Raw genomic sequence first — 25949 nt, 5'->3', positions numbered from 1 at the left:
CGTCTCGGGGGCCTACTGTATTGAACAGTGCAACTCTAGAGGACTTCGTGGGTTCTTTTTCATGAAGAATCTGGGGAGTAGAAGTATTCTGAATCACTTCCGTTTATACACAACTTTGAACATGGCCAAAGTGTCTTCTCGCCTTCTGTTTCTCTCTCATCTTTTCTTTTGCACAATCCTCCTGGTAGGTAAGTGGAGCAGATGCTATGTTTATCGATTTGCAGGCAATCTGAGGCTCTGAGCAGGTCCAAGTTCAAGTTCTCAGAGCATGTTAGTGATGGAGCAGGTGCCAGAATTCCTGGTCAGTCTTCACTGTTTTCCTACTCAAAGCAGGTTTCTGACACTGGGGCTTAGAGCAACAAGTCTAGCGTTAAATTGCATCCAAAGTACTTGGCATTTTTCATTTGTTATCCCTCTGCATCTAGTTGCTGTTTGAGTAAAAGTATTGGCTGCCGGTGGTGTTCCTTTGCACATTCCTACCTCAAGGCCTTCACACAACCCAGCGAGTGTGCCTTTTTTTCTCAGGCTGGCCATCATGTTCTTCCTCTTTTCTCTTTGCTCCCAGCAAGTTGTACTCTGAAACCACAATTTGCCTCATGATTACGCTAACAGAGATGGTTGCAAACTGGTTATCATTGGTTGGGGCAAAGATGCACTTTATATAGTGATCACCTGTGGGAAGTCAGATTAGGATACTGTGCTCCGAGGACTCCTGCTCCAGTGCTCACTACACCCACCTGAGCAAAAGATAACATCCTCATTCCCTGGCTCAGGGCTTGCCACTGCCCTGCCAGAAATTTGTGGTATCAGAAGCAGCAGGACGGCCACTGAGACATGTCCCCAGGTGTTACTGGGGTGGAAAGCTTCCCACGCTATTCCAGTGCATCAGACCTGTTCCACTGGCCTCCAAGCATCGTGGTTTTTCCTAATTGGCAGCTCTCGTCCTCCAGAATGCCTGGCCCATGTTAGGAGCTGATGAATAAGTAGGTTCATACAGTAAGACAATAAAGCACCCAAGAAGGGGAGTCAGGAAGCAAATAATAATCACTGCTTTTGTAGACCCTGTTTGCTGTTCATATCAACTTACCTATAGACCCCGAATTTTCCTGGTCATTGTTCTTAATGTACTTTCTCCTTGACCCTCTATTGTCTCTGACTGCAGATTCATTCTCCTGCTGGGTCATTGCAGTGGGGCAACCAGGTGCAGGGCCGGCAGGCTGGAGGGCCAGGAGGCTGGCAACCCCCCCAACTCCCAGCAAATATTGTATGCTTTCTTTCTCTCTGGTGTTCTCTCGTGATCTCGCCTCTTCTGTAGTCACATGTCCTCTAGTAGCCATCCCGGAGTGACGCCGCCCTTATATCCCAGGCCGCCAGCCTCGGGTGTGCACACTTACACATGCCCACACCCATATTCCAGGTGTCCATACTCAGGTACACATGCCCCACTCTGACGCTTCCAAGTGCATTCTGTATTGACATGATCAAGGCCACAGGTGATAGCCACAGAGGCTAGTGGAGCAAAAACCTGATGAATTCACTTACCCAACAGTTCTCTTCTCAGGATGCAAGAGGCTTATTATCTAGGACCTAGATTTCACAATGTGTGCACAGATTGTTCCCTGGGGAAGAAATGAAAAGAACAGAAAGAGACAGGGGGTGCAAGGGACATGTTTGATAAGCACAGGGGCTACAGCATGGGTTATGGAGACAGAGCTGGGTGTTAGCTCGGGGGTTATACTTTTGTGTTACTGCAAACCTTGCCTTCAGCTTCCTCACCTAGAAGGCAGGGAAGCCTCATAGGACACTTGCAAGCCTTAAATGACATGCATGTAAAAGCACTCAGTAAGGGGTCAATATGTGGAAATTGTTATTATTATTGTTATTTTATATTGTTTTTCATGAAGAAGCCCCAAGGTATGAAATAGGAAAAGGATTTGTAACAGTAAGTTTGTTGTTTTTTGTGTGTTCAAATGAATTAAAAGATGTTGCAAATACTGTAGATAGTCTACTTAATAACCTCTGCTGCTTTCCTTCAAATAGAAACACTCCTTTGAGACAGTAGGTGTCCAGTAATAAGCAGTCAGTTCCTCAGGTGTCCTGCTGCCCAGGTGGCAGGTAAGCAGGTAAGCTGTCGGGACTTCCTAGAAAGCAATGGCTCTCCCTGCACTGTGCTGTATGGTACCTTTGCCTTTTCCTTCTGTCTGAAACCCAACCTTGATGCCTGGAGGTGAAGAAGCCCTTGTGAGCTCTGAGGTATAAGACCCATATGGTGCTGGCACATATGGCCACGTTGGCAGCACACAGACCGCAGGGCTGAATCAGTTGGGTTTCTGGCAGGACAGATGGCTCACTCCAGTAGGCTGACGGTGAAGACTTCGAAGAAAGGCACTATTCGAAAGGTGTGATCCATGTTAGGGAAATATGGCTCAGAGATGGTGCAGGAAGCCTTTACCACCTCTAGCCCTGAAGGGCAAGGGAAGGAGGTGGGGAAAGTAGCTGTAGGGACAGGGCTGCTCACAGAACCTGTCCACCTCTTAGGACACAGACCTAACTGTGTTGACACATACAAAAGAGACTAGAAGGCTAATCACCCCAAACTTACATGCTTCCAATGGTGGTGCCTTCCAATGGTCAAACCCAACCAGAAGTCTGAGGGTAAAGGCACTCAAGTGACACAATCCCACGGCACTGGACATGTTGGAAGTAGAGAGTAGATCTGTATAAGCCAATGGAAAATATCCTTGTGTGGTGTGGCTGGGGTCCCCTGGACTTGTGTGATTCAGCAGCCCTGCACACATGAAGGGGGTCAGAGCAAGAACACTGGAGGAGCGGATGTCCCTGATGGCACTGGGAGCCATCGTAGCAGCCCTGAGCTAACTACTAAAGGAACATCTGGCTTTGTGAGGAAAATAAACCCTTATGTGGTTAAGTCACTTTGTCAAATTTCAGTTACATGTCTGAATGCTGTCCTATGTGGGATATATGCATTTCATGTGTTTTAAATTTGTGGTTATCATTACTCAACATAAGAGATATCTGAGTCATTATTCCACAATTATTTCTTGTTAGTTGAAAGTCAAATATACATCATTTCTTCTTGCCACCGACCTATCTACTTTGTAGATAGGTCTTGGAGAAAATCATGATGTTGATAAAGGTAAGTGAGAGGGAAGGATGAAGCCAGCAGTGGGTCACTTGGCTGGGGCAGACTTGACCAGCCTCTATTTACTGCTCCTGACTCCTGAGAATGACTCCAAAATCACCCACCTGGGGCAGGAAAGTATACCCATTGGGGCTCCAGTCCTTTCTCTTCGGTCTGGTAGGGCTCAGCGTGGGTCATCTCCAGGTCCAGAATTTAGTGCTCTGGGTTCTTCCCTGCTCCCTGCTGAGCTGCACCAATTGCTCCTGCTCCTGAGTCTGCAGCTGGGGGTCCTCCTCTTCTACATGAGATGATTGTTTTCTTCCTTTCTTGTGCCAGTTCCCTATTCTGGTAACTGGTTTAGGCTCTACCTGGCCTAGAGTCCAGCCTTGCCCTTGCCAGCTGCCCTCTCTATGCCCATGTCTTGGCCGCAGCTCTAGCCAAGGCCCATGGCTGGAACCCTGCGATCTGTGAACACCTCTCAGACACCATCTGCTTCCTTCATCTTGGGATCAGTGCTTGCCTTGGGGCTCTTGCTGTTGAGTTCTACCCACCTGCTGGCACTCCCCAAAACCCCTACTCAGAGCTCTGCCAGTAAGCCCTTGGCTGGAGTCCTCAACTGAGAGTAAGGTATCTTTGGACATTGCAATTTGCACTCTTGGCTGAAACACAGCTCCGTCTGCCACCTCCCAGCACCAGCCCCTCCCTCTCAGCTGACTCCTCAATGGCCTGCAGCTCAAGAGGAGGAGAGGGAGCAATAGGAATATAGTGAAAATGCTGCTGCTGATGATAGATGAACTATCTACCGCGTTCTAGCGTGGCTACGTGCCAGGCGCTGCAGGAGCATTCTGGTCTTCCTTTGCATGACTACAGCCTAACCTTCAACGACATGATTTAGTTAAATAACATCAGCTTCCCCAACAACACAGTCTACATCTCAGTCACCACGGTACATCAACTGTGACTAACTGCATAAAAACTTTGCTACTCGATTTTCAGTCCTCAAATGACTATGCAAATAATAGATCCACATCCTGATCATGGCCAAGAACATAACTCCCTTCGCAGCATGTCAGTGACCGGTCACTGGATATTTGTTACTCAGTTTTTATGCAGACTGCAAAGCATGTAGTTGTGTTGCTTTCTTATCTCCTGGTGATAAACACATGAGGCATCTGCAAAAATGGAGGCTACAATGAACCAGTCAACAAAGATAAAAGTGCAGCAAGGAGACAGAAAGTGATGTTAAGTTTAAATCAAAAGTAAGTTGGGGCCTCCCTAGTGGCACAAGGGGTAAAGCACAGCACTACAAAGCTATCGCAACCTCTGCAGCACGAGTTCAAGCATAGTTCAATCCCCGGCTGGCCAGAAAGCAACCCAGATGGCGCAGCAGACCTCTCCTGTCTCGCCCACTGCTCCCTCAGCAGTGTATTTCAGTCTGCTTGTTCTGTTCCCCACTCTGTCTCTTGTGAACCCTCTCACCCTCCCACATATCTGGTCTGTACCCCGGTTCTTGTAGGCATAAATAAATAAATCTTTAAAAAAATAAATTAAAGGTAAGTAGAAATAGAGAAGAAAGAACTGGCTGTGGGAATGTTGATGCTCTCACTGTTAAAATCTAGATATGTAGCCAGAGGAATTTAGTAAAGCTGAATTCATGAATATTGTGGTGAAGATGTTTCAGAGGAAGTGACACTGGCAAAAAAAAAAATTAATGTTAAAGGAACTTTCAAAGACCAGTTTTGAAAGTTCAAGAGAGTAAACATGCAAAGCTGACTCAAACTTAGAAAGGAGGCTGACAATTTATCGAGGCATAGAAAGTAGGTTCTTCTACGACAAGAAGGTAAGTACTGTTCGAATGATTCTTGATACGTTCTACCAATATACAAAAAAATCAAATAAAACGTTTTAATTCTCAATGTTTCCAATGTTTTAATTACATACTGTATATGAAATACATCTACTAATTTTTTCTCTACATACACTTAAAATCATCAGTAAGAAAATTTCTAATATTTTGACAAAACAGTTGTTCAATTTTTATTATTTTTTTCTTACATCATTAATTTTTGGACAGTATTTGATTCCTCCTCTTCGGTGTAGTTCTCCCATCATGATAGCACCCGTGATCCATCACCACAGTCCCTTGGGCTCTTCCCTCCCCTGTTTTGACTCTTCCCTTCTCCTCCCCCATGCTTCAAATCCATGGTTAGTTTGCAAGTTTTGTCTTTTTCCTAGCCCTGACAAAAGATTTTAAAGATCACAGGACAATTATAATTTGCCCCATTAAGAATTAAAATGGCTTTGCAGGTTTTCAACGTGTAAGATCACGTTTACATCTGTGCACTGCCATGCCAAGCAAAAACTACACAAAGATGATCTCACTTGATCTTCAAAATAACACTAAGAAATAGATGTTACCATCATCTCCACGTTATAGGCAAAGAGGATAAATGATTTGGCCAAAGTCACATAGTCAGTTATGCCCAGGTGCCTGAGGACTTGATAAAAGCTGCCATGCTCAGCTTTTCACTATAGCTAACGTAATCTTAATATACCAAAAGCCCCAGTACTGGTCAATGAAGCTAAGGGCAAGAGTGCTGGGTAGCTTCTGGGCAAGATGCTTTGCCTCCTTGTAAGAGGAAAATGTTGTCTCCCCATCCTGGCTGTCTTTCTGCTTTGTGCTTTTGGGCATGGCTGTGTGAGGACACAGTGTCCAGAGCTGCAATGACCTTCCCTGAACCGAAAAGGAAAAATCAAGAGAAAGTCAAGGCCACTACTCAGAACCATGATACCATCAACTCTCAACTACCCCGGGAGTTTTCTTGTACAAGATATTGAAGGGTCTTATCATTTAACCACTACGTATTGGCTATTCTGTCACATTTGATAGACTGCATTGCCAAATGACATATTCTCTTACAAACATCAGAATGTTTGTCTTCCCAAATTCATATGTTGAAATCCTTACCCCCAAGGTGATGATATCAGGAGGTGGGAAATTGAAGAGGTGCTTAGCTTAGGTCATGAGGGTGGAACCCTCATGAATGTGATAAGCAACAATATAATAAAGACCCCATGGAGTTCTCTCTTCCCTTCTACTATATAAGGACATAGCAGAAAGTCAGCCCTGTATGCCGGTCCTCACCAGAACTTGACTATGCTTGTATCTTGATATTGGACTTCAGTATCTAAAACCGTGGGGAGAAAATTCTGTTGTTTAAGTCACTCAGTCTGTGGTATTTTGTTATAGCAGTTCAAACAGATCAAGGCATCTCCATTGCTGCTTCACTCTTTCCTTTTCACCCAGATAACTTTTTTTGGGTCCATGATCTTGCTCAGGTTTCATTCTTACAGAATTAATAACAGCCTGTCTGTATGGAATTCACCAGTCCAGCCACTGTTCCTTCTTTCCTGGCATTTTTCTCTATAAAAAGTAGACTATACATGTTACTGATATTTGTGCTTCCTTACTTGCTACTCATTCTTTGGTTTCTGACTTTCCCACCTCTGGCTCCACTGAGAGTATTTTAATCTAGGTCACTAATTTGTAAATCCAACAGATACCTCTTCTGTCTTTTTCCTTATCTGATCTCTTTATGGCACTTGGCTTTAGATAAGCACTTCTGCCTCTATGAAAACCCTTTGCCTGTGGCTTGACATTACCCTCACCCAGTTCCCTTTTGACCTCCCTGGCTATTCATTCTGCATTTACCCTATGAGAGTCTCTTTCTGCCTTTACCTCCTACGTGTTGGCTTTTTCAGGGAGCTATTTTCCCTGATTCTTCTCTTTCTTTTCTCTACTTTCCTACTGGTTTGTAACTTCCTTTCTGTATTTTCAAAGTTTGGAGGCAGCTTTCTTGAGAATTGGAACTCTATTCTAGATTCTTCATTTAAACAGAATTGAGGCTAAGCTGCTTGGGGAAATATCTTCCCCATTCCATCGAGCATTTGGTCACAGATTGAATTGTGTTCCCCACCCACCCCCAAAGTAAGTTGAAGTCCAAATACCCTGTGAATGTAACCTGATTTGAACATAGGATCTTTGCAGATGTAGTCAAGTTGAGGTCATTAGGATGGACCCTAGTCCAACATGACAAGTGAACTTATAAAAACAGACAGAGACAGGGGAGAACACCATGGATGATGGAGGCAGAATCTAGAGTGATGCAGCTACCAGCCAAGGAATGCCTAGGTGGTGGCCCCCATCAAAAGTTATAAAGAGTCTAGGGAAGAATCCTTCCCTAGCCTCTTTATAAGGAAAAAGACCATGGCCCTGCTGATAGGGCCTTGATTTGGATTCCTAGCTTCAAAATCTGAGACAATACATTTCTGTTGTTTTAAGTCATCTGGTTTGCAATACTTTGCTAGAGCAACCCTGGGAAATTAATACTCACTTCCTCCATTATCCTTCAGCTCCTTATCTAAGCAATTAGGTTTTACTTGCAATCTTTTGTCTTAAGACTATTTTGCTTTCATTCTTCCCTTCCTTCAGGAATTTTCAAACTTTATAATAGTTTTTTAAATTATCAACATCAACATAGAGCTTGCAATGCTAAATTTTGCCCTTAGTCTTTGGCTATGAGGGCATCAGGAAAAAACTACCACCTACTTACAGCATTATTCATAAAAATTAGAACATTTAACCTGAAGGTCTCAGAATAAAATGCAGCTCTTCAATCGGAATACTTCAGGCTTTATGAAAAACTAAGTGCTTTATCCTAACCTTTCCAATTTTGTTTCAGAGCCACATAGATTTTGTCACAGAAACATTTAAGGGCCCATGTATGGTGTAATGAAAAATATTAACACCTAAGCAAGTAGTCTCCTTTCTTTGTTGGTAGTGGTCGCTCCCCTTCCCTCCCAAATTCTCTTTGACCATATTATGAAATTGGAGTAATAATCAGTGAGCGGAAAAACGTGAGAAGCGGGAGCTTTTTAAAAGGTAATAACCTCTCAAAAGAAAGCTACCGTGGGTGACAAGGTGGAGAGGAGGCTCATGCTTAGGTTTGAGGAAGTTGGGGGAAAAGATTGAGCGAGGCATACAGGAGAAATTGAAAATAAGGCCAAAGGCATTTTGAAAGTTACTATACATGGCGTGTGCAGAGTATCTTGAGTCTGAGATGGAAAATTTAGTTTCTTTCAGTTGCTTTTCTTGCCGGACTTGTATCTCTGAGTGTGATTCTGTATAGGACCAGGGTTACATGGGCCTTAACAGGGTACATGTCACTGTGCTCAGAGCAGTATCGCACAGTGATTAAGGAAAGGGGTTCAGGAACCAGAAGTCCTGCTTTTGAATCCAGACTGCAATCCTTTTCTGCTGTGTGTCCACGGGATAGTTTATTTCTCTGTGCCTCCTCTCTTCATTCATCTAAGGGAGGTAACCACTTCACTGGATTGTTGGGAAGAGCTTATGAGTTACATATTTGCTAATTATAATAGATCTTGCCAATGCAAGAACCTCAAGTGTCATAGTAAGAAAAGATAAATAAATGTATATACAACCTCCCACCTGTTTAAACAAAACAAAAACAGCTTTCGCGGCTCACCGTTCCTAAACTCCTCAGCAAGGAATAACCCCAAAACCAAAGGTGCCTGGTTTGCTCTGCCGGTGAGCTCCGACCTCCCCCCGCAGTGTTTCCAGCAGTGCGGGGGCGCTGGGGGGCTCCCTCCCGAGATCCCGGGCTGGCTCAGCGCCTCGGGGCGCAGGGCAGCCCCCCGCAAAGGGTCTGACTGGCCCGCACCTCTCAGGTGCCCAGCGCAAGTGGCCACGAGGGAAAGCGCTTCACTGTCTCCCGCAAACACAAAACTGGGGGCCCTGGGTGGGGAGCGTGCCTCGGTGGGGAGGAGACGTCTCAGCACCCTAAGCACCGCTGCCGAGGGTGCTCAAGCCCGCCACGTCGCCCGGGGGTGGGGGCGGGGCCCCCGGTCGGGACGCCTCGGCGGCCCCGCAGGCCGCCCGCCCCGGCGCGGGCGCTGCGTCACGTGACGCGCCGCTCCCCCGCCGCGGCCCCCGGCGCACAGCTGGAGGCGGGCCCCGCCCTCCCCCGGGAGCAGCGGCGCCCGAGCGGGCGCGGTGCATTGTGGGCAGAGGGGCGGGGGTTGGGAAGATGGCGGCTCCCAGCCTCCTCAACTGGAAGCGGGTTTCCTCCTTCACGGGGCCGGTTCCCCGCGCCCGGCACGGACACCGGGCCGTGGCCATCCGGGAGTTGATGATCATCTTCGGAGGGGGCAACGAGGGCATCGCGGACGAGCTGCACGTCTACAACACAGGTAGGCGCGGCGGCGACTGTTCGGCCCCGCCTGCGGGAGCCGCCGCGGGGGGAGGGGAGGCAGGCGGCGGCCGCGGCCCTGACAGCTGTCACCGCCGGGCCGCTGCCTCCCCCGGCGGGCGGCGAGGAGCGCGGCGTCGCCGGGCGGCCGGGGCCCCGCAGTGTCCCGGGCGGCAGCTCCGTCTGCCCGGGACCCGCGGAACGGAACCGGACCCCGCGGGCGGGCGGCCCCGGCCCTCCCCTCAGCCCCGCGGGCGGGCGTCGGCGAGGGACTGTCCGCGCTGCCCGCGCCTCCGCCCGAGTCTCGCCCGCTTCGGGGCGCCCGGACCCCTCCCCTGTCAAAACCCAAACCAACTCCCCACCAAAGCTCTCCGGGCCCTCGGGTCTTTGCTTCCCTTTCTTCCTTGGGAGGAGAAGGATCCAGGGGGTGCAAGGGGGAAAACGAGAGGCCTTCTGGTCCTTTCACCCCATATACGGCCCCGTATCTGGCAGGTGGCACTTAAGGTTTACCCCATTGGTAGGCTGCGTAACTGGCGGGGAAGTGGTTCATGGGGTGAGACCGGCGCCCCGCTCTGCAGAGTTGGGTGTGCGTGCTGGAGCTCGGCGGTGAACGCTCCGAAAAACTGTCAGCTCGAGCGCCGCTGCAAATTATAAGTGCCTCTGACCTGGGAAGGCCCTACCTTTGATTATCTCCGTGTGTGTGTGTGTGTGTGTGGTGTGTGTGTGTGTGTGTGTGTGTGTGTAAATGCGCCCACTCTTATGAGAAAGCTGTTTCCTTGATGTAAGGCTACTTGCAGAATTTTGAGTCTGTCATGATCAGTAAGTTCTGTTTGACCAAACAAGGCCATCATGGTGGTCATTGAAAGGTCATTAAAATAGTGGAGTAGGGGAAATTTTATTTTCTGCTTTGGGCTTTTCCTTCCACCCAGCTTATAAAGTTATTTGACACTTTGGTCGATTGTGAAAACCCTCACTATGGAATAAATGAGACCTAGTTTGAGTTTTGTTCTGCCTGTTGCTCAGGAGTGGTGCTAAAGTTACTCAGCCTTTCTGGTGTCAGATCTTTAGTTTGTAAAATGGAGAGGATAATATTCATCAAGCAGAGTGTTTGTGAGAATTAAATGATACAGGTGAGTGGCTCTCAACAGCAGCACTATTGACACTTGGAGCAAGCTAATTCTTTGTCGTGGGGGGCGCGGGGGAGGCTGCATTGTACATTGTAAGATGATTAGGAGCATCCCTGGCCTCTATCCACTAAATGGCAGTAGCATCCTGCCCCCTCCAATTATAACCACTAAAAATGTTTATTTTGCCTGTGGGGCAAAATCATCCCCAGTTACGAACCACCAGTATAGTGGTACAGATAAAGTACAAACTCATAGTTTGTGATAACTTTATTATAATTGGTTTTAATTTTATTTTGGCAACTAGTTACAAATCAGTGGTTCCTACCAGCTGTTAGAGGAGACATCCCTCCAGGCTGTGCTGCCCATGGATTTGTCTGTGATGGTACCAGAATATTAGTATTTGGGGGAATGGTTGAATATGGAAGATACAGCAATGAGTTGTATGAATTACAAGTAAGTATATTTCACATTTATTATCCCAATCTGAAGCTTTAATAATGCTATTGCTCATAATCCTTTGAAAGATTGCAGAATATTTCATTTATGTACTTAAAATAGTTGAGTTTCACATTTTATAGTTTCGGGAAAAAAATGTTGCCACTTCACCAGAAAGCTTTAATTTCTAATGTTAAGTCTTTTACCAATGCCTAGTATAACATTTGTAACATAAGTTATCTGTTACTTAGTATCAATTGCACATGTTATATGTGTGTGCTTTGTTTCTTAGAGCTACAAGTTCATCCTTAGCTTACAACTGAAGCACCTTGTGACACCAGTTTCTGAATCTATGTTGTCTGTTGTGGAGTCTCAGTATTTGTGTTCATACCAAGTTCCCATCTGCTACTCTTGGTCCTCAGACCATGCTTTGAAAATCTCTGCCTTAGTCTCTGGCAATACATACAAAAGAGGGGCAATGATTTCATCTTTCCCTTCTAAATTTGACTCTCTACTAAACCAGATTCAGAGCCCACTGTGACAGTCTTTGTTGACTTTCTTCCTGAACTGACATATGTTCCCAAGGCCATTATCATAATGACATCTGGTAATTGATAGATGTGAGTAAATTATACCTATTTACAAGCAACTCGTTTTCAAAAAAAAAGTTTTAGATAAAGAAAGCATCCATGGGCAGAGAATAAGTTTTAGATCTTGGTTTATTAAATGACTTTTATATTTATACAAAAGTTAAAGTAAATGCCATTCAAGAATTACCTAAAGTAATTCATAAAGGTTAGAATGCATAAATTACATTCACTCTTAATATAATATATAATATTATATATATAATAACTTATTTTTTCTTTTGGAAAATACTTCAGAACTGTTGATGTTTATTATTATAAATTAGGTTACTGTTTTGTAAATCTCAGTATGGGAGACTGCAATGAATTTATGTCAGAATATTTATTTTAATTTTATAAGTTATCTGCTTACTTGTCATTTGTCTCAAAAGTCACTTGTCATTCATTCCAAAAGGGACTTCTGATTAAAATGCATTGGCTTAATGTTACACTATTGACAATTTGGAATGCTTCCTGATTTTGTCTGACTGTATTTATGCTCTTTTTTAGGCAAGTCGTTGGTTATGGAAAAAAGTAAAGCCCCATCCTCCTTCTTCTGGTTTACCTCCTTGTCCTAGGCTTGGACATAGTTTCTCATTGTATGGTAACAAATGCTATTTGTTTGGTGGCCTGGCAAATGAAAGTGAAGATTCAAACAATAATGTTCCCAGGTATGCTGACTCTTTTGCAGACCAAATGCTTTTTTTATGATTTATTTAAGAACATTTAGTCTTTTCCATTTTTATTAAAAAGAAGGAAGCTTAGCCCTTTTTCTTTTTTTTGGCATTTAAACATAGCAATGAGCAAATTCATATGCATTTGTGTTTCCTTAGTCCCTGGAGTATATTTGGTTTTAGATTGCTTTATTTCATATCATATCAAATTGCTTTATTAAATTGATATTAATAAAATTGCTCTTGGAAATATATTTGTATATATTGAACAGTAATGTATTTTAATTAGATCATAAATAATAATGAAAAGTTACATATGCTTATCTTTAGAATAGATTTCTCTGGGAATCTGGTTACCAAAATCTGACTATGAAATGAAAGTCCTCTTTTCCATTTTTCATGTAGGAAGCTGTTAGAGTAGTTTACACTAACAAATACTCTTGGAGCCGATTTTCCTCTCCTTTTTCCGAACAGAATTAATTGCTGCTATTCTTTTCTTTTCACATAGTGTTTTGATCACATTCTCATTATGACACTCAGGAATTGGAGATACAGAGTCAAATGGCTGTTTTTTGATTCACTGTTTATCACATGTGTCTACTAGAGGAAGTAATATAAGCCTGTTTTCTTTCACTATGAAATGGGAGTGATTAAATATCTAATTTATGGTGTCATCGTGATGACTAAAATAAGATCATTGGCATAATTTTCAGAGGACTTTCATACTGTCTTTGGCATATAATATTGTTATCAAGATGATTATGTCTTTTTTTAATTTACATTAGATTGATGTTAGAATGTTGGGTTTTTCCCCCTAAATTTTAAAAGTAACGTCATGTAAGTATACTAAGACATCATGGAAACTTTGGAAACTAGAAAAAGGAAAATATGTTTATCCCAGCACACTTAACTCCAGATACTTTTAGCCTTTTTTCATTTTCCCAGATTTTTTTAGATATAGATTGGTAAAAATTTAGGAAGTTAGGAAGTATACAAAGTTCTTCCTCACAGGACATTTTCCATCATAAGAAACTTATTATACATTTGTATTCAGTCCCATCCTAATCTCCATAGTCACTGATCTACTTTCCATAGATTAGCCTTTTCTCAACATTTTATATAAAAGTGACTTTCTTTATATAAAAATGTGTCCTGTTTCACTTAGTGTGTTTTTGAGTTTCATCCTTGTTACAGCGTGTATCAGATATTTCTTCTCTGTTGTGTTGCTACAGCATGTTTTGCTTTTGTGTTCATGTGTTCAGGAGTTGATAGACTGCATTTCTTCCAACTTTTGTCTTTTATGAAATGCTTCTGTGAACATATGTATACAAATCTTTATTTGGTCATGTGTTTATTTCTCTTGATTATATACCTAGCAGTAAAAGTGTTGGGTTATATGGTACATTTATGTTAAGAACTACCAAAGTGTTTTCCAAAGTTGAACATGTTGCAATGGCTGCTGATAGCTGGATAGTGCTGTGTCTTTAACCTCCTCGCCACCAGAGAGGCCCTGGTAAATGCTTTTGAACAGATTAAGGAAGTTTTCTTAAATTTCTAGTTTGCCAAATAGTTTGTTTTCTTTCTCTTAACCAAAAACAGATGCTTCGATTTATTTCAGATCTAGAAATATACTTACTGTTTCTCTTTTAATTCATTTAATGTTGTGAATATATTTAGGAAAAATATATTTAGGGGTTGATCTTTGATGCCTTTTAAATTTCTTCTGTGGTTGTTAATCTGTTTTCATTTTCTACCTTTTATTGAGTCATTTTACTAATTTGTTTTCCTTGAAAAAGCACCTATTTCATCTAAATATTATTACTGATAAAATTACTAGAATAATAAATACTCCACTATAAAAAGTGGGGGGGGTTTCCTCCCCCTTACATCATTGTTAATTTTGGACAATATTTGATTTCTCCCCTCAGGTGTAGTCCTGGTAGTTCTCCCATCATCATGGTAGCTGTGATACATCCCCTGCTTTGACCCCTTCCCCTTCCTCTCCTCTCATGTATGCCTCAGATCTCCGGGCAACTTGCAGGTTTTGTCTTTTTCCTGACTCTTTGTTTGGTTTCTCTGTATTGTGCATATAATGAAACCATCCAATATTTATCTTTTTCCTTCTGACTTATTTCACTTAGCAAAATCCCTTTCAGTTCCATCCATATTGCCACAAATGGCATGCGTTTTTCTTGATTGCTGAGTAGTATTCCAGTGTGTGTTTAAACCATATTCTTGATCCATTCATCTGCTTAGGGGCATTTAGATTGTTTCTGTATCTTGGCTATTGTAAATAGTGGTACAGTAAACATAGGCGTACAGGTTTACTTTCAAATTAGTGATTTTTTGTATCCTTTGAGTAGATTCCTGGGAGTGGAATTGCTGGGTCATATGGTAGATCCACTTTTAGTGTTTTGAGGCGCCTCCACGTAGCTTTCCACAGTGACTGCACCAGTTCACATTAAAAGGGAGGAAATTTGCCATTTGCAACATGGAGGGACCTAGAGGTTATCATGTTAAGTGAAATAAGTGAGATAGAGAAACACAAATACTGCATGATTTCACACATGTGAAAGATAAACAAAGAAAGTAAAAACAAACTATTAGCTATAACAACAAAATATTTGTTACCAGAATGGAAAAGGGAAGTGGGGAGAACCAACTGGTAAATTGGGATCAGTTGTGTGGTGGTAGATAGAAATGAGATTATTGGTAGAGGTTGTAATATAATATATACAGATGTTGAATATCCTGAAACCTATATAATGTTTTAAATCAGTGATATAATATTTCTATTTTTTTTAAAGATTTATTTATTTATGCATATAAGAGCTGGGGTACAGGCCAGAGATGTGGGGGGTGAGAGGCTCCACCAGAGACAGAGTGGGGAACAGAACAGGCAGATTGACTGAAATATACTGCTGAGGGGAGCAGCGGGTGAGACAGGAGAGGTCTGCTGCACCATGTGGGTTGCTCCTGAGCTGGCCGGGGATTGAACTCGTGCTGCAGAGGCTGCTGATTGCTTCATAGTGTGGTGCTTAATCCCTTGAGCCACCAGGGAGGCCCTGATATAATATTTCAATAGAAAATTTTTTTTTTAAGATTTATTTTTATTTATTTATACAAGCACTGGGTAGTCAGAAGCGCGGGAGGGTGAGAGAATTCACCAGAGCCAGAGTGGGGAGCAGAGCAGGCAGAAGGACCGAAGTACACTGCTGAGGGGAGCAGCGGGCGGCAGGAGAGGTCTGCGTGCCATGTGGGACCCTCCTCCGGTGGCCGGGGAGCAGCCGGGGATCGAACCGGCGCTGCAGAGGCCGCGGGCAGCTTCGCAACCCAGCGCTCAACCGCTGCACCACCGGGGAGGCCCTCAATAGAAAATTTTTTAAGTAATATATGCTAATTCTTTGCTTCCTTGAGCTGTTCAGAAATTAACATGTACATTTAAACTGCAAATATCTTATCTTTGGGAACAGGTAGCTAGCTGTCTTTAGCTTTAGCTTTCTTTTGCTGTCCCCCGTTTTGCATAAGTTCCTGAATCTTATTCTGGATTACAATAATGCTAAGAAAATATTTTTCTGCTAAGTCTTTCTTAGTAATTAGACCTTCACTTTCCTCGTGATTATTAGACCTCACAACCATATTTATCAACATTAGTTTTAATATAGTTATAAATTACTTATTTCTTTGCACTATCATTTCTCTTTTTTAATATATTTTTTCTTAGATTTCTTTTTATTTTTCCTGGATAGCATCTATAATTATTTTTTTTCCAAAGCAGTCATATGGCTAACTTTGAAGTTTTATATGTCCTAAATTGTTTTAATTTTTCCCTCATACTTGAGTAATAATTTGATAGGAAATATATTCTTGAAAGTTATTTAGCTTAAAACATTGAAAATATCCAGGTCATAGACCAATAATTTCATATAATAGACATCTAATGCCAGTTTCTGGAGTATAAAAACTATGTAGAACATTGCTGTGACTTTATAGAGTGAAATTTTTAAAGGAAATAAAATCTTGCAAAGCAGTAATTATAGTGTGCCTCATTAATACATATCTGGATATTCATGGAAAGATCTGAAAGTTTATTTACCAATTGTGTCAATAGTGATTTATTTACCAATTGTGTCAATAGTGATTTATTTACCAATTGTGTCAATAGTGATTGTTTTGTTTTAATTTCTTTCATAATATCTTAGATATTTAAATGATTTCTATGAGTTGGAGCTACAGCATGGTTCTGGTGTTGTGGGTTGGCGCATTCCAGTGACTAAAGGGATTGTGCCTTCTCCAAGAGAATCCCACACAGCTGTTATATATTGCAAAAAAGACTCTGGAAGTCCTAAAATGTATGTTTTTGGTGGAATGTGTGGTGCTCGCCTAGACGATCTATGGCAACTTGACTTAGGTAAGCTTAACTTTATCCAGGTTCAGGAATTGGTTATTAGTGATAAAGGCAAATTTAAAATTGTCTTGAAAAATATTTTTGATTGTAGTATTTATTGAATTGTACTAGATTCATAACTAGCACTTGTGGCCAGCCTGGGCAGCCAAGATACTATATGAATGGTGCTGATCAATCAGGTTGAACACTGGAATGTTTGATTTATGACAGTAACGCTCTTATTTGCCTGGATTGTCTGGGTTTATGCTTGTTGTCCTGGGTTATTATTGGTAGTATCCCCTTTCCCTCTGAAAAGTGTCCCAATTAGGGATGACCAAATTTATGCCATAGTCTAATCTATAGGAGATGTAACATTGTGATTATTATTGCTGGTCATTGAAAAACCCTTGACTAGTTTTTTTTAAAGAGATCCTAGGAATGAATAATTGCTGGGTAGGTGTGCCTCTCACCATTGATGATCTTCTCCACAATATGCTCTTTTTTAAAAAAAAAAAAGATTTATGTATTTATGCATACAAGAGATGGGGTACAGGCCAGAGGCGTGGGGGATGAGAGGATTCACCACAGACAGAGTGGGGATCAGAACAGGCAGATTGACTGAAATACACTGGTGAGGGGAGCAGCAGGCAAACAGGAGAGGTCTGCTGTGCCATGTGGGTCATCGTGCTGCAGTAGCTGTGGATAGCTTCATAGTACTGACGCTTAACCCCTTGTGCCACCAGGGAGGGCCCCACAATATACTCTTACTTAAAATGTTAAAATCCCTAATCTGGTCTTAATTCAAAATTGGTAGCATCCTATATACACCTCTCCGTTAAAAAAACTAACATTCAAGTATAAGTAAATTTTTTGAGTGGCAGGGCTTGTTTATCTTAAGGTGAAATGAATGGTTTTGAAACACATTTGCTTCATTTTGATAATTCCTTTTTTATTTTCAAAAATTCTGCAAGTTGAGGTAATTTGCTATTAATAGATCAAGTTATTAATGTACTTATTTTTATTTTTAGAAACTATGTCCTGGTCAAAACCAGAAACTAAAGGAACAGTACCACTTCCCCGAAGCCTTCACACAGCCAGTGTTATAGGAAACAAGTATGGTCACTTTTTCTTTATGTGTTTTTTTTTTTTGCTTTTACTTTTATTTATTTTAACCAACTTAAGAATCAGGAATGTACTCAGTCTGTACTCTCTTAATGATTATACTTTGGATGACGTTATGGTTAGAACATAACCAGATTGCCTGAATTCAGGTCTCAACTTTGATACTTGTCCTGTATGACGTGGGACAAAGAAACTTAATCTGTCTCTACCTCCATTTCGTCAAGTTTAAAATGGGGATAATAGTAAAACCTGCTGCACAAGGTGTCATGAAGTCTAAATGGATTAATAAATATTAAATGTTTAGAACAGTGCCTAGTACATAGAGAACACTACATAAAGGTTAACAATTGCTGTCAGCTACAGATCTCCTTATTGTGCAACATTGGGCCAGGATTATAAGTGTTGTTTAAATAGTTTAGTGAAGTATTTACCTGTAAAGGGGCTTTACTTAAAAGTAGTATTTTAGGAAACAACTAGTTATAATTTAGAACTTCACTAGTTCTTCTATAAAAATAACCTTAAAATTTGCTACATTAATTTTTTTTAAAGCAGAACAGCAGAATTTTTTTAAATAGCCGCTGCCCACTGGAACCCTATTTTAAAAAATAGAGCTGCTCTGGTTAACATGAGGTCACATAGGTCCTTTCCTCTACCTAATGGGACTTTCCTTTTCAACAGACATCAGAAATGTCTCAAGAACCCTAGAGGCCTGAACACACATTGTGTGAAGTTTTTTCTTTGAGTGCTGTCAGTGACCAAAATTATATGAAACTTAACCCTCTTTGGTTAGTATATGCATACAGTTCAACACTTAACTGTGGATGTCACAGATAATTCAGTATCTTTTGATTGAGTCACCCGTTGTATATTACATGCAATAAAATTAAATTCTTGACATAAGACTGCTTTATTGATCATTGTCTTATTCCCACTCTCATTACACATGACAGTAAATGAATAGTCCTGAAACTTTGAGTCAACAAATAAGAAATGTAGGTTGTTCTTAGCATTTTAAATCCAAAAAATAAAAGTTGAAGACTTATGAGGAAATCAGCTACTTTATGTTCTCATTTGTTGCTCAGGATGTACATTTTTGGTGGATGGGTTCCACATAAGGGGGAAAATATTGAGACTGCACCTCATGATTGTGAATGGAGATGTACCAGTTCCTTTTCTTATCTAAATTTGGGTAAGTCTTTTAAGAGTAACTTATTGAAATCAATTTTATTAATAAAAGAGTGTTTGTCATCTTATTTAAGAACAAAAGATTAGCCATAGACATTTCTATCTTCTTAGATACAGCAGAGTGGACCACCCTAGTATCAGATTCTCAGGAAGATAAAAAAAATTCAAGACCAAGACCAAGAGCTGGACATTGTGCTGTTGCGATTGGCACTCGATTGTACTTTTGGAGTGGAAGAGATGGCTACAAAAAAGCACTAAATAGTCAAGTTTGCTGCAAGGATCTTTGGTATCTTGATACTGGTAGGTAAGAGTATTTAACAAATAAAATTTTTCCTCTAGGTAAATAGATATTTGAATAATGTTAATCTTCTCTATCCCAAATTAAAAATGAGTGAAAGAAATAATATATGCAGATACTGTATATTTCAGGGTATTTATTTATTTCCTACTCCTTAAGTATAGCTGGATAAATAACTCCCTGTCAAAGAGCAGTATTAAAAGGAAAAAGTAGTAGCTTTACAGTGGTGAAGCTTGGCAAATACCACCTTAATCAGGTACTCAAGGTTAATATTACTAGTGATGTCATGTTGATGTTATTCCTCCCCTCCACACACAATATAAGTGATAAGATACTTCACCTCATTCTCTTCTTTCAACAAATCCATATCCCCACTTAAGTAGATAGCTGAATGTATAAAGAAGTCTAGAGGCCAATAGGGAAATCAGATCTGGAGATGCCATATATGTTACTCTATGAGAAAAGCATGTTATAAAACATGCCTATGACATAAATTTTTTAAGTATATTCATAGGAAAATCTAGAAGACAATGTATACCAAAGTATTAGCTAAAAGGTAAGATTTTTCTTAAGATTATTTCTCTCATATCTGTATTTTCAGCGGTAACATGTATTGCTTTTGAATTGTAAAAACAGTTCAACTTTAAAATAAGTGAAAGAAGTAATAAATGGAACAAGTTAGACATTAAATATTTTCTATGGAAGAAGTACATACTACTTAGCAAGCAGGAAAGAAATATAGTAAATCCAGCTTACAGATTTATCTTTGAAATTGGAAAGTATTAACTAAAGCCAACAGATAAGTTTTTTTTTTTTTTTAAGATTTATTTATTTATTTATACATATAAGCACTGGGTACAGTCAGAAGTGCAGGAGGGTGAAAGAGCTCACCAGAGCCAGAGCGGGGAGCAGAGCAGGCAGAAGGACCGAAGTACACTGCTGAGGGGAGCAGCGCGCGGCAGGAGAGGTCTGCGCACCCTGTGGGACCCTCCTCCAGTGGCCCGGGAGCAGCCGGGGATCTAACCGGCGCTGCAGAGGCTGCGGGCAGCTTGCAACCCAGCGCTCAACTGCTGCGCCACCCGGGAGGCCCAACAGATAAGTCTTGATCCCTGAATTGGAATCAAAATGTGTGCATATAAAATTTTCTCAGTAGTAAACTTACCACTTTAAGCAGTTTTCTTTAGCAATCTGTGTCTTTTAAAAGGTTAAAAAAAAGCATTGGTTCTAAATGACCAGTTTTTACATAAATCTCCACAATAAGTTATAGACATGAATATGTATCTAAAAGTGATCAAATAATATAATGATAAAAGAATGATTAAGAGAATATTATGGGGCCTCCCCGGTGGCGCAGCGGTTGAGCGCTGGGTTGCGAAGCTGCCCGCAGCCTCTGCGGCGCCGGTTCGATCCCCGGCTGCTCCCCGGCCACCAGAGGAGGGTCCCACATGGCGCACAGACCTCTCCTGCCGCCCGCTGCTCCCCTCAGCAGTGTACTTCGGTCCTTCTGCCTGCTCTGCTCCCCGCTCTGGCTCTGGTGAATTCTCTCACCCTCCTGCGCTTCTGACTGTACCCAGTGCATGTGTAAACAAAACAAACAAACAAACAAATAAATAAATAAATAAAACATGCCTCTAAAAAAAAAAAAAAAAGAGAGAGAGAATATTATGGCTACTATTGTGAGGGCAAAATCTGGGTTTTGCTTTTCTTTCTTTTTTTTAATTAAATATTTATTTACTTATTTATACAAGCACTGGGTACAATCAGAAGCGTGGGAGGGTGAGAGAATTCACCAGAGCCAGAGCGGGGAGCAGAGCAGACAGAAGGACCGAAGTACACTGCTGAGGGGAGCAGCGGGCGGCAGGAGAGGTCTGCACGCCATGTGGGACCCTCCTCCTCCAGTGGCCGGGTTGCAGCCTGGGATTGAACCAGCGCGGCAGAGGCTGCGGGCAGCTTTGCAACCCAGTGCTCAACCGCTGTGCCACCGGGGAGGTCCTGCTTTTCTTTCTTTAAATAAGTTGGCATCAATTTTTTTTTTTTTTTTTGGTGGAAGGCAAGAGTGAGGACCTTGCCTTTTTTCACTTTAGTTGTATTTTGTGCATTTGATAACATATAAAAGAGTAATATAGTTCCATAAGACCTTTTATGAGAAATAGTAGTCTTTTGGTCCTCCCTTTCTCCCATTTTCCTTGCTTCACAAGCACCTGTTTTAAACTCTGTTAAACATTTTTTTTGGTTTTTACTTCCATGTAACATGAATTTAATGTTACTTTTATTTTCTCAGCTTAAGCATGCTATGCTCACTTTCTACTATGAAAGTTAAAGGATTATTCCTCTTGAGCCTCCCTGGTAGTGCAAGAGGTTAAGCATCGCACTATGGGGCAATCCGCAGCCTCTGCAGCACTAGTTCTATCCCCGGCCCTCTAGAGAGCGGCCCACATGGCGCAGCAGACCTCACCTGACTCGCCTGCTGCTCCCCTCAGCAGAGTGTTTCAGTCAGTCTGCCTGTGTTGCTCCCCACTCTGTCTCTGGTGAATCCTCTCTCCCCTGCATATCTGGCCTGTACCCCAGCTCTTGTGTGCATAAGTGGATAAATCTTTTTTTAAAAAAAAGGATTAATCCTCTTCCCTCCATTCCTTAGGTCTCTCCTGTGTACCTTTCCTGCCTTACCCATTCTCTCAATATGATTCACTGTGATTTTGTTAGATGAGTATTCAGTGTTTACAGTTAACTACATCAACACTATTCACAGATAAGCCATATAAAATACTATGAATACCTTCCTTACACAATTTTTTATTTGCCATGGATTAATAATTGTCACTTTTGTTTTAGATTTATAGTATTTACCAGTAATTAAATCCATACTCTTTGTTATTTGCTTAAATCTTCTCTCATTGTGGTTAGATGCATCAGATATTCTATCAAATTTCATCATCTTGAAGAAATTTCTCCTGCACCAATCTGGGATGGTTGCCCTCCACAAATCAAGCACAGCTATCATCTTGGAGTCTCCCTTCATGATCTTCCTGGGGATAGTTCTTGCCTCTCATCTGTACCGGATTCCCTGTTTTCTGGATCCCATGTTTTTTCCTCTCTTAATTTTGCTTTCTCATTTTTTGTGAAATACATCCCAGGAAAATGGTGCATAGGTGATAAATTTATTTTGAGATCTTAACATTGCTTGAAAATATGTTCAATCTTCCTTTCCATTTAATTGTCAGTGTGCATGGAAATAAAATTCTGAGTTGGAAGTCATTATCCTTCAAATTTTTGAAGCATTGTTCTATTGTATTCCAAGTTTAGTGTTTTTACTGAGAAATCCAAACCACTCCTAATTTTTGGTCCCCCACAAGCTTTTAGGATTTTTTTGTCCCCACAGTTTCTGAATTTTATGATGATGTACCTAAAAATACATCTATTTTTAATCCATTGTGCTGAGTCTCCACAGGCACTTTCAGTCTGGAAAGAAGTTCTTCAGCTCTGGGAATTTTCTTGATGGATTTTATTGCTTTGCACCTTTCTGTTTTTTCTGTTCTCTCCCTATAACTTCTATTGTGTGGGTGGTGTACCTCCTGGACTTGTCTTATTGCCTGCTTTTGTTCAGGTGTGGGTTGCTTTACTTTGAGAAACATGAAAGAACTGAATTGTGAATAGGATCATGGAGGAATTTGCATGGGAGTAGTTGAAGGAACTAGGTTTAATTATCCTCTAAAACAGGGTCATCAACTTTTTTCCTATAAAGTCCCAGAGAATAAATATTTCAAGCTTTATGGGCCATATGGTCTGTTATAACCACTCAATTCTACTATTGTAGCATGGAATAAGTCATACACAAAACGAATGAATATAGCCGTGTTTCAATAAAATTTTATTACAAAAGCAGACTTGGTCAGGATCTCACGAGTCATTGTTTTAGAGTAGGACTCTAAAAGACACAAAGAGTTCTATAAGGATTAAATTATAGCTTATAGATTTTCACTCATTAGAAAAATTAATTTTCTTTCATAACTGTCCAGAGGTAGAATGTACTGCCTTGGGAATTGTGAGTTCCCTGATATGGTAGGTATATAAAGAAAAAGAACAGGATATTGTCACAATAATCTCAGAACTTTTTTTCCAGTCTATGATTGTTACTTGTTTTGGAAATGTTGATAATACTTTATACCAAAGCAGTTACCAGTTTGGGGTAGTATACATTTTGATAAAAGGATCTTAACATCAAAGGAGTTATGTTTTTAAAAATATGGTCAAGTCATCTTTGCTAACATTAACAGTATTTCTAACATTTATGCTGTTGGCTAGAATTGGCTCATAACATTTAAAAATATATGAAGAAGAATATAATTATAAAATACATGTTTTTCCCAATTCTAAGAGTAAACATTTTTTCTGAATTTGAGGACTCAAGTAGCCTGAAATTTTTGTTTGTAGATTTATTTGTATAACCAAATAAATAAATAAGAACCAGAACCCCAACTCCTTTCATTTGACCGATTGTAACTATGTTTATCTGAGTAAAATTTGTCCCTCTTGGTAAACAGGTAAAATGTTCATTGCTGATGTTTTCAAAACTCCAGATCACACAACTATTTAGGTGGGTGAACTGTTGATACTTTTGCAAATTAAATATATAATATTAATATTGTTCTTTAGAGAGACCACCGGCACCATCACAAGTACAGCTGATCAAAGCCACTACTAACTCTTTTCATGTCAAGTGGGATGAAGTACCTACAGTTGAGGGCTATCTTTTGCAATTGAATACAGATTTGCCATACCAAGCTGCCTCATCAGAGTCCTCAGCAGCACCAAATGTGCAAGGTAAAACAATTTTCACAATCAAAGCATATTTGCTCATATGCTTTAAAATATGTATCCTGCAGAAAAGCCTGTGATTAGTTCTGGTTTAGGATATTTTATGAAGTATTGGTCCACACTTGATAACTATGTTTTGTTTCCACTCTGAAACTTGATTTTCTTATCATTTTGATGTAGAACACATAGACATATAGGATAAAATGCGTTCATGCTATTTATTATAATGTACTTTCTTAATTTGGTATCCTGTTTGACTCAGGTGATGGCTTTAATTCATTTTCATAAATATTTCATCCATTTTCAAAAGTACTTTTAACTAAACAGGCACTTGGAAAGTAAAAGCAAATTTAATTTTACATGTTCTTCCAGAAAGGATTTCAGTCAACTACTAAGCAAAAAATTAAGAAAATAAGCTTTAATAATGATCCTACTTTTTAATCTTTAAATATGCAACTAAACAAATACTTGATTGTAATGTATTTTATTGAAGCTAATTTAGAGCATATCAGTCTGAATTTTCTCATATTCCTACAGGAGTCAGGATGGACCCTCACAGACAAGGCAGTAATAGCATCATTCCTAGCAGTGTAAGTTAAATGAATGTGTAATGGTAAATGAATATTTGTGTTTATAATCCCAGTTTTCATTATTATTGAACATATTACCATAGAACAGGGGTTTTTAACTGTAATGACTCATGAGAATCACTTCTGAGATTAAAGAACACTGATTCCCAAGCCCTTCCTCAGATCTAGTGAAGCAGAATCCTTAGGATGATGGTGAGGCAGCTCTGTTCTAGAGAAAGCTGTGTAGATCATTATGATACTTGCTTGACTCAGGAACCCCTAGCCAAGAGACTGATGTCTAGCCTCATTACACATGGCATCAGAGACTAATTAAAACCAGTACTCAGAGTATTTTGAAATCTGCATTTTGACATTTCTAAATATCATGCACACTCTTTTAAAATGTCTTAGGGTGTGCTTCAGAAATCTATTTGAAATATTTTTCTTTACTATGTGTTTGCTTACCAAGGAATATGATTTTCTAAATTAGGCACTTTCATTTGTGAAGTTCTTATTTATAAAGTGCTTCATAGTAGGTCTTTGTGGAGATTGATGAATAAGTTTACTTAGATTCACTGTTTTTATCTGGCAAATTGCTATCTATATCCACAGCAGACTCTTTTCAAAGAAAGATATAGATGTAGCTCACACATTTTGAGCATGGCTGAGGACACAGTAGTAAGCAGAAAAAGGTATAGTATGATAGGAAGGGTATATAACAGGTAAAACCCGTACAGCTGTTTTTGAGTAGCCTATGTAGCTACATATAGTGTTTGTGTGCATGTACCTACATACATATATATACACACATATACAGATTGTGTCTATTACATATATATAGTAAATGTTGATTATATAGTATATAATGTGTGTTTGTGTGTGTGTGTGTGTGTGTGTATGTATATCTTACACATGTAGAATGTACTACAAGGCCAATGAAAGATAAGGATCTCCTACTCTGACTCCCCCTGCACTTGATTCTTGCTCCCTAGAAACTGATACTTTCAACGTTTTTTGCTTTCTTCTGGTATCTCTCTTTGGACTTTTAAATAAAACCCATACGCGGCTATTTCATAACATTCTAGTTTTAGATTGGTGGTCTTTAATAATGGAAGATGAAGATTTGATGATATCTTAAAATATTGCTATTTACTCCCTTTCCTCTTTCCAACATCCTTTAACTGTTTTTAGTCAAATCACGATTTGATGTTTATGTTGAGTTACGTAGTGCGCTGTGAGCATTGTTCCTTTCTCATCCAGCTTTTTGTTTTTCATCACATTGTGAAATGCTTTACTTTTT

The 25949-nt window shown here is 40.5% G+C and overlaps 1 protein-coding gene across 1 annotated transcript in view; it reads left to right on the top strand.

The window, feature by feature from the left end:
* Positions 1-9249: 9249 nt before the first annotated feature.
* HCFC2 (host cell factor C2) overlaps positions 9250-25949 on the top strand; it is a gene marked incomplete at both ends in the record, with an annotated part of 29289 nt that continues 12589 nt past the window's right edge. Inside the window, 9 exons of the mRNA XM_084256455.1 lie at positions 9250-9412; positions 10843-10991; positions 12110-12270; positions 16476-16684; positions 17689-17773; positions 18865-18971; positions 19079-19267; positions 23919-24086; positions 24618-24670. Of these exons, the coding sequence (XP_084112581.1) occupies positions 9250-9412; positions 10843-10991; positions 12110-12270; positions 16476-16684; positions 17689-17773; positions 18865-18971; positions 19079-19267; positions 23919-24086; positions 24618-24670 (1284 nt within the window). The remainder of the gene's footprint in view (positions 9413-10842; positions 10992-12109; positions 12271-16475; positions 16685-17688; positions 17774-18864; positions 18972-19078; positions 19268-23918; positions 24087-24617; positions 24671-25949) is intronic.

Source organism: Talpa europaea, assembly GCF_964194135.1.
Source record: "Talpa europaea genome assembly, chromosome: 15".
NCBI lineage: Eukaryota > Metazoa > Chordata > Mammalia > Eulipotyphla > Talpidae > Talpa > Talpa europaea.
This window is presented reverse-complemented; position numbering and strand designations above follow the sequence as displayed.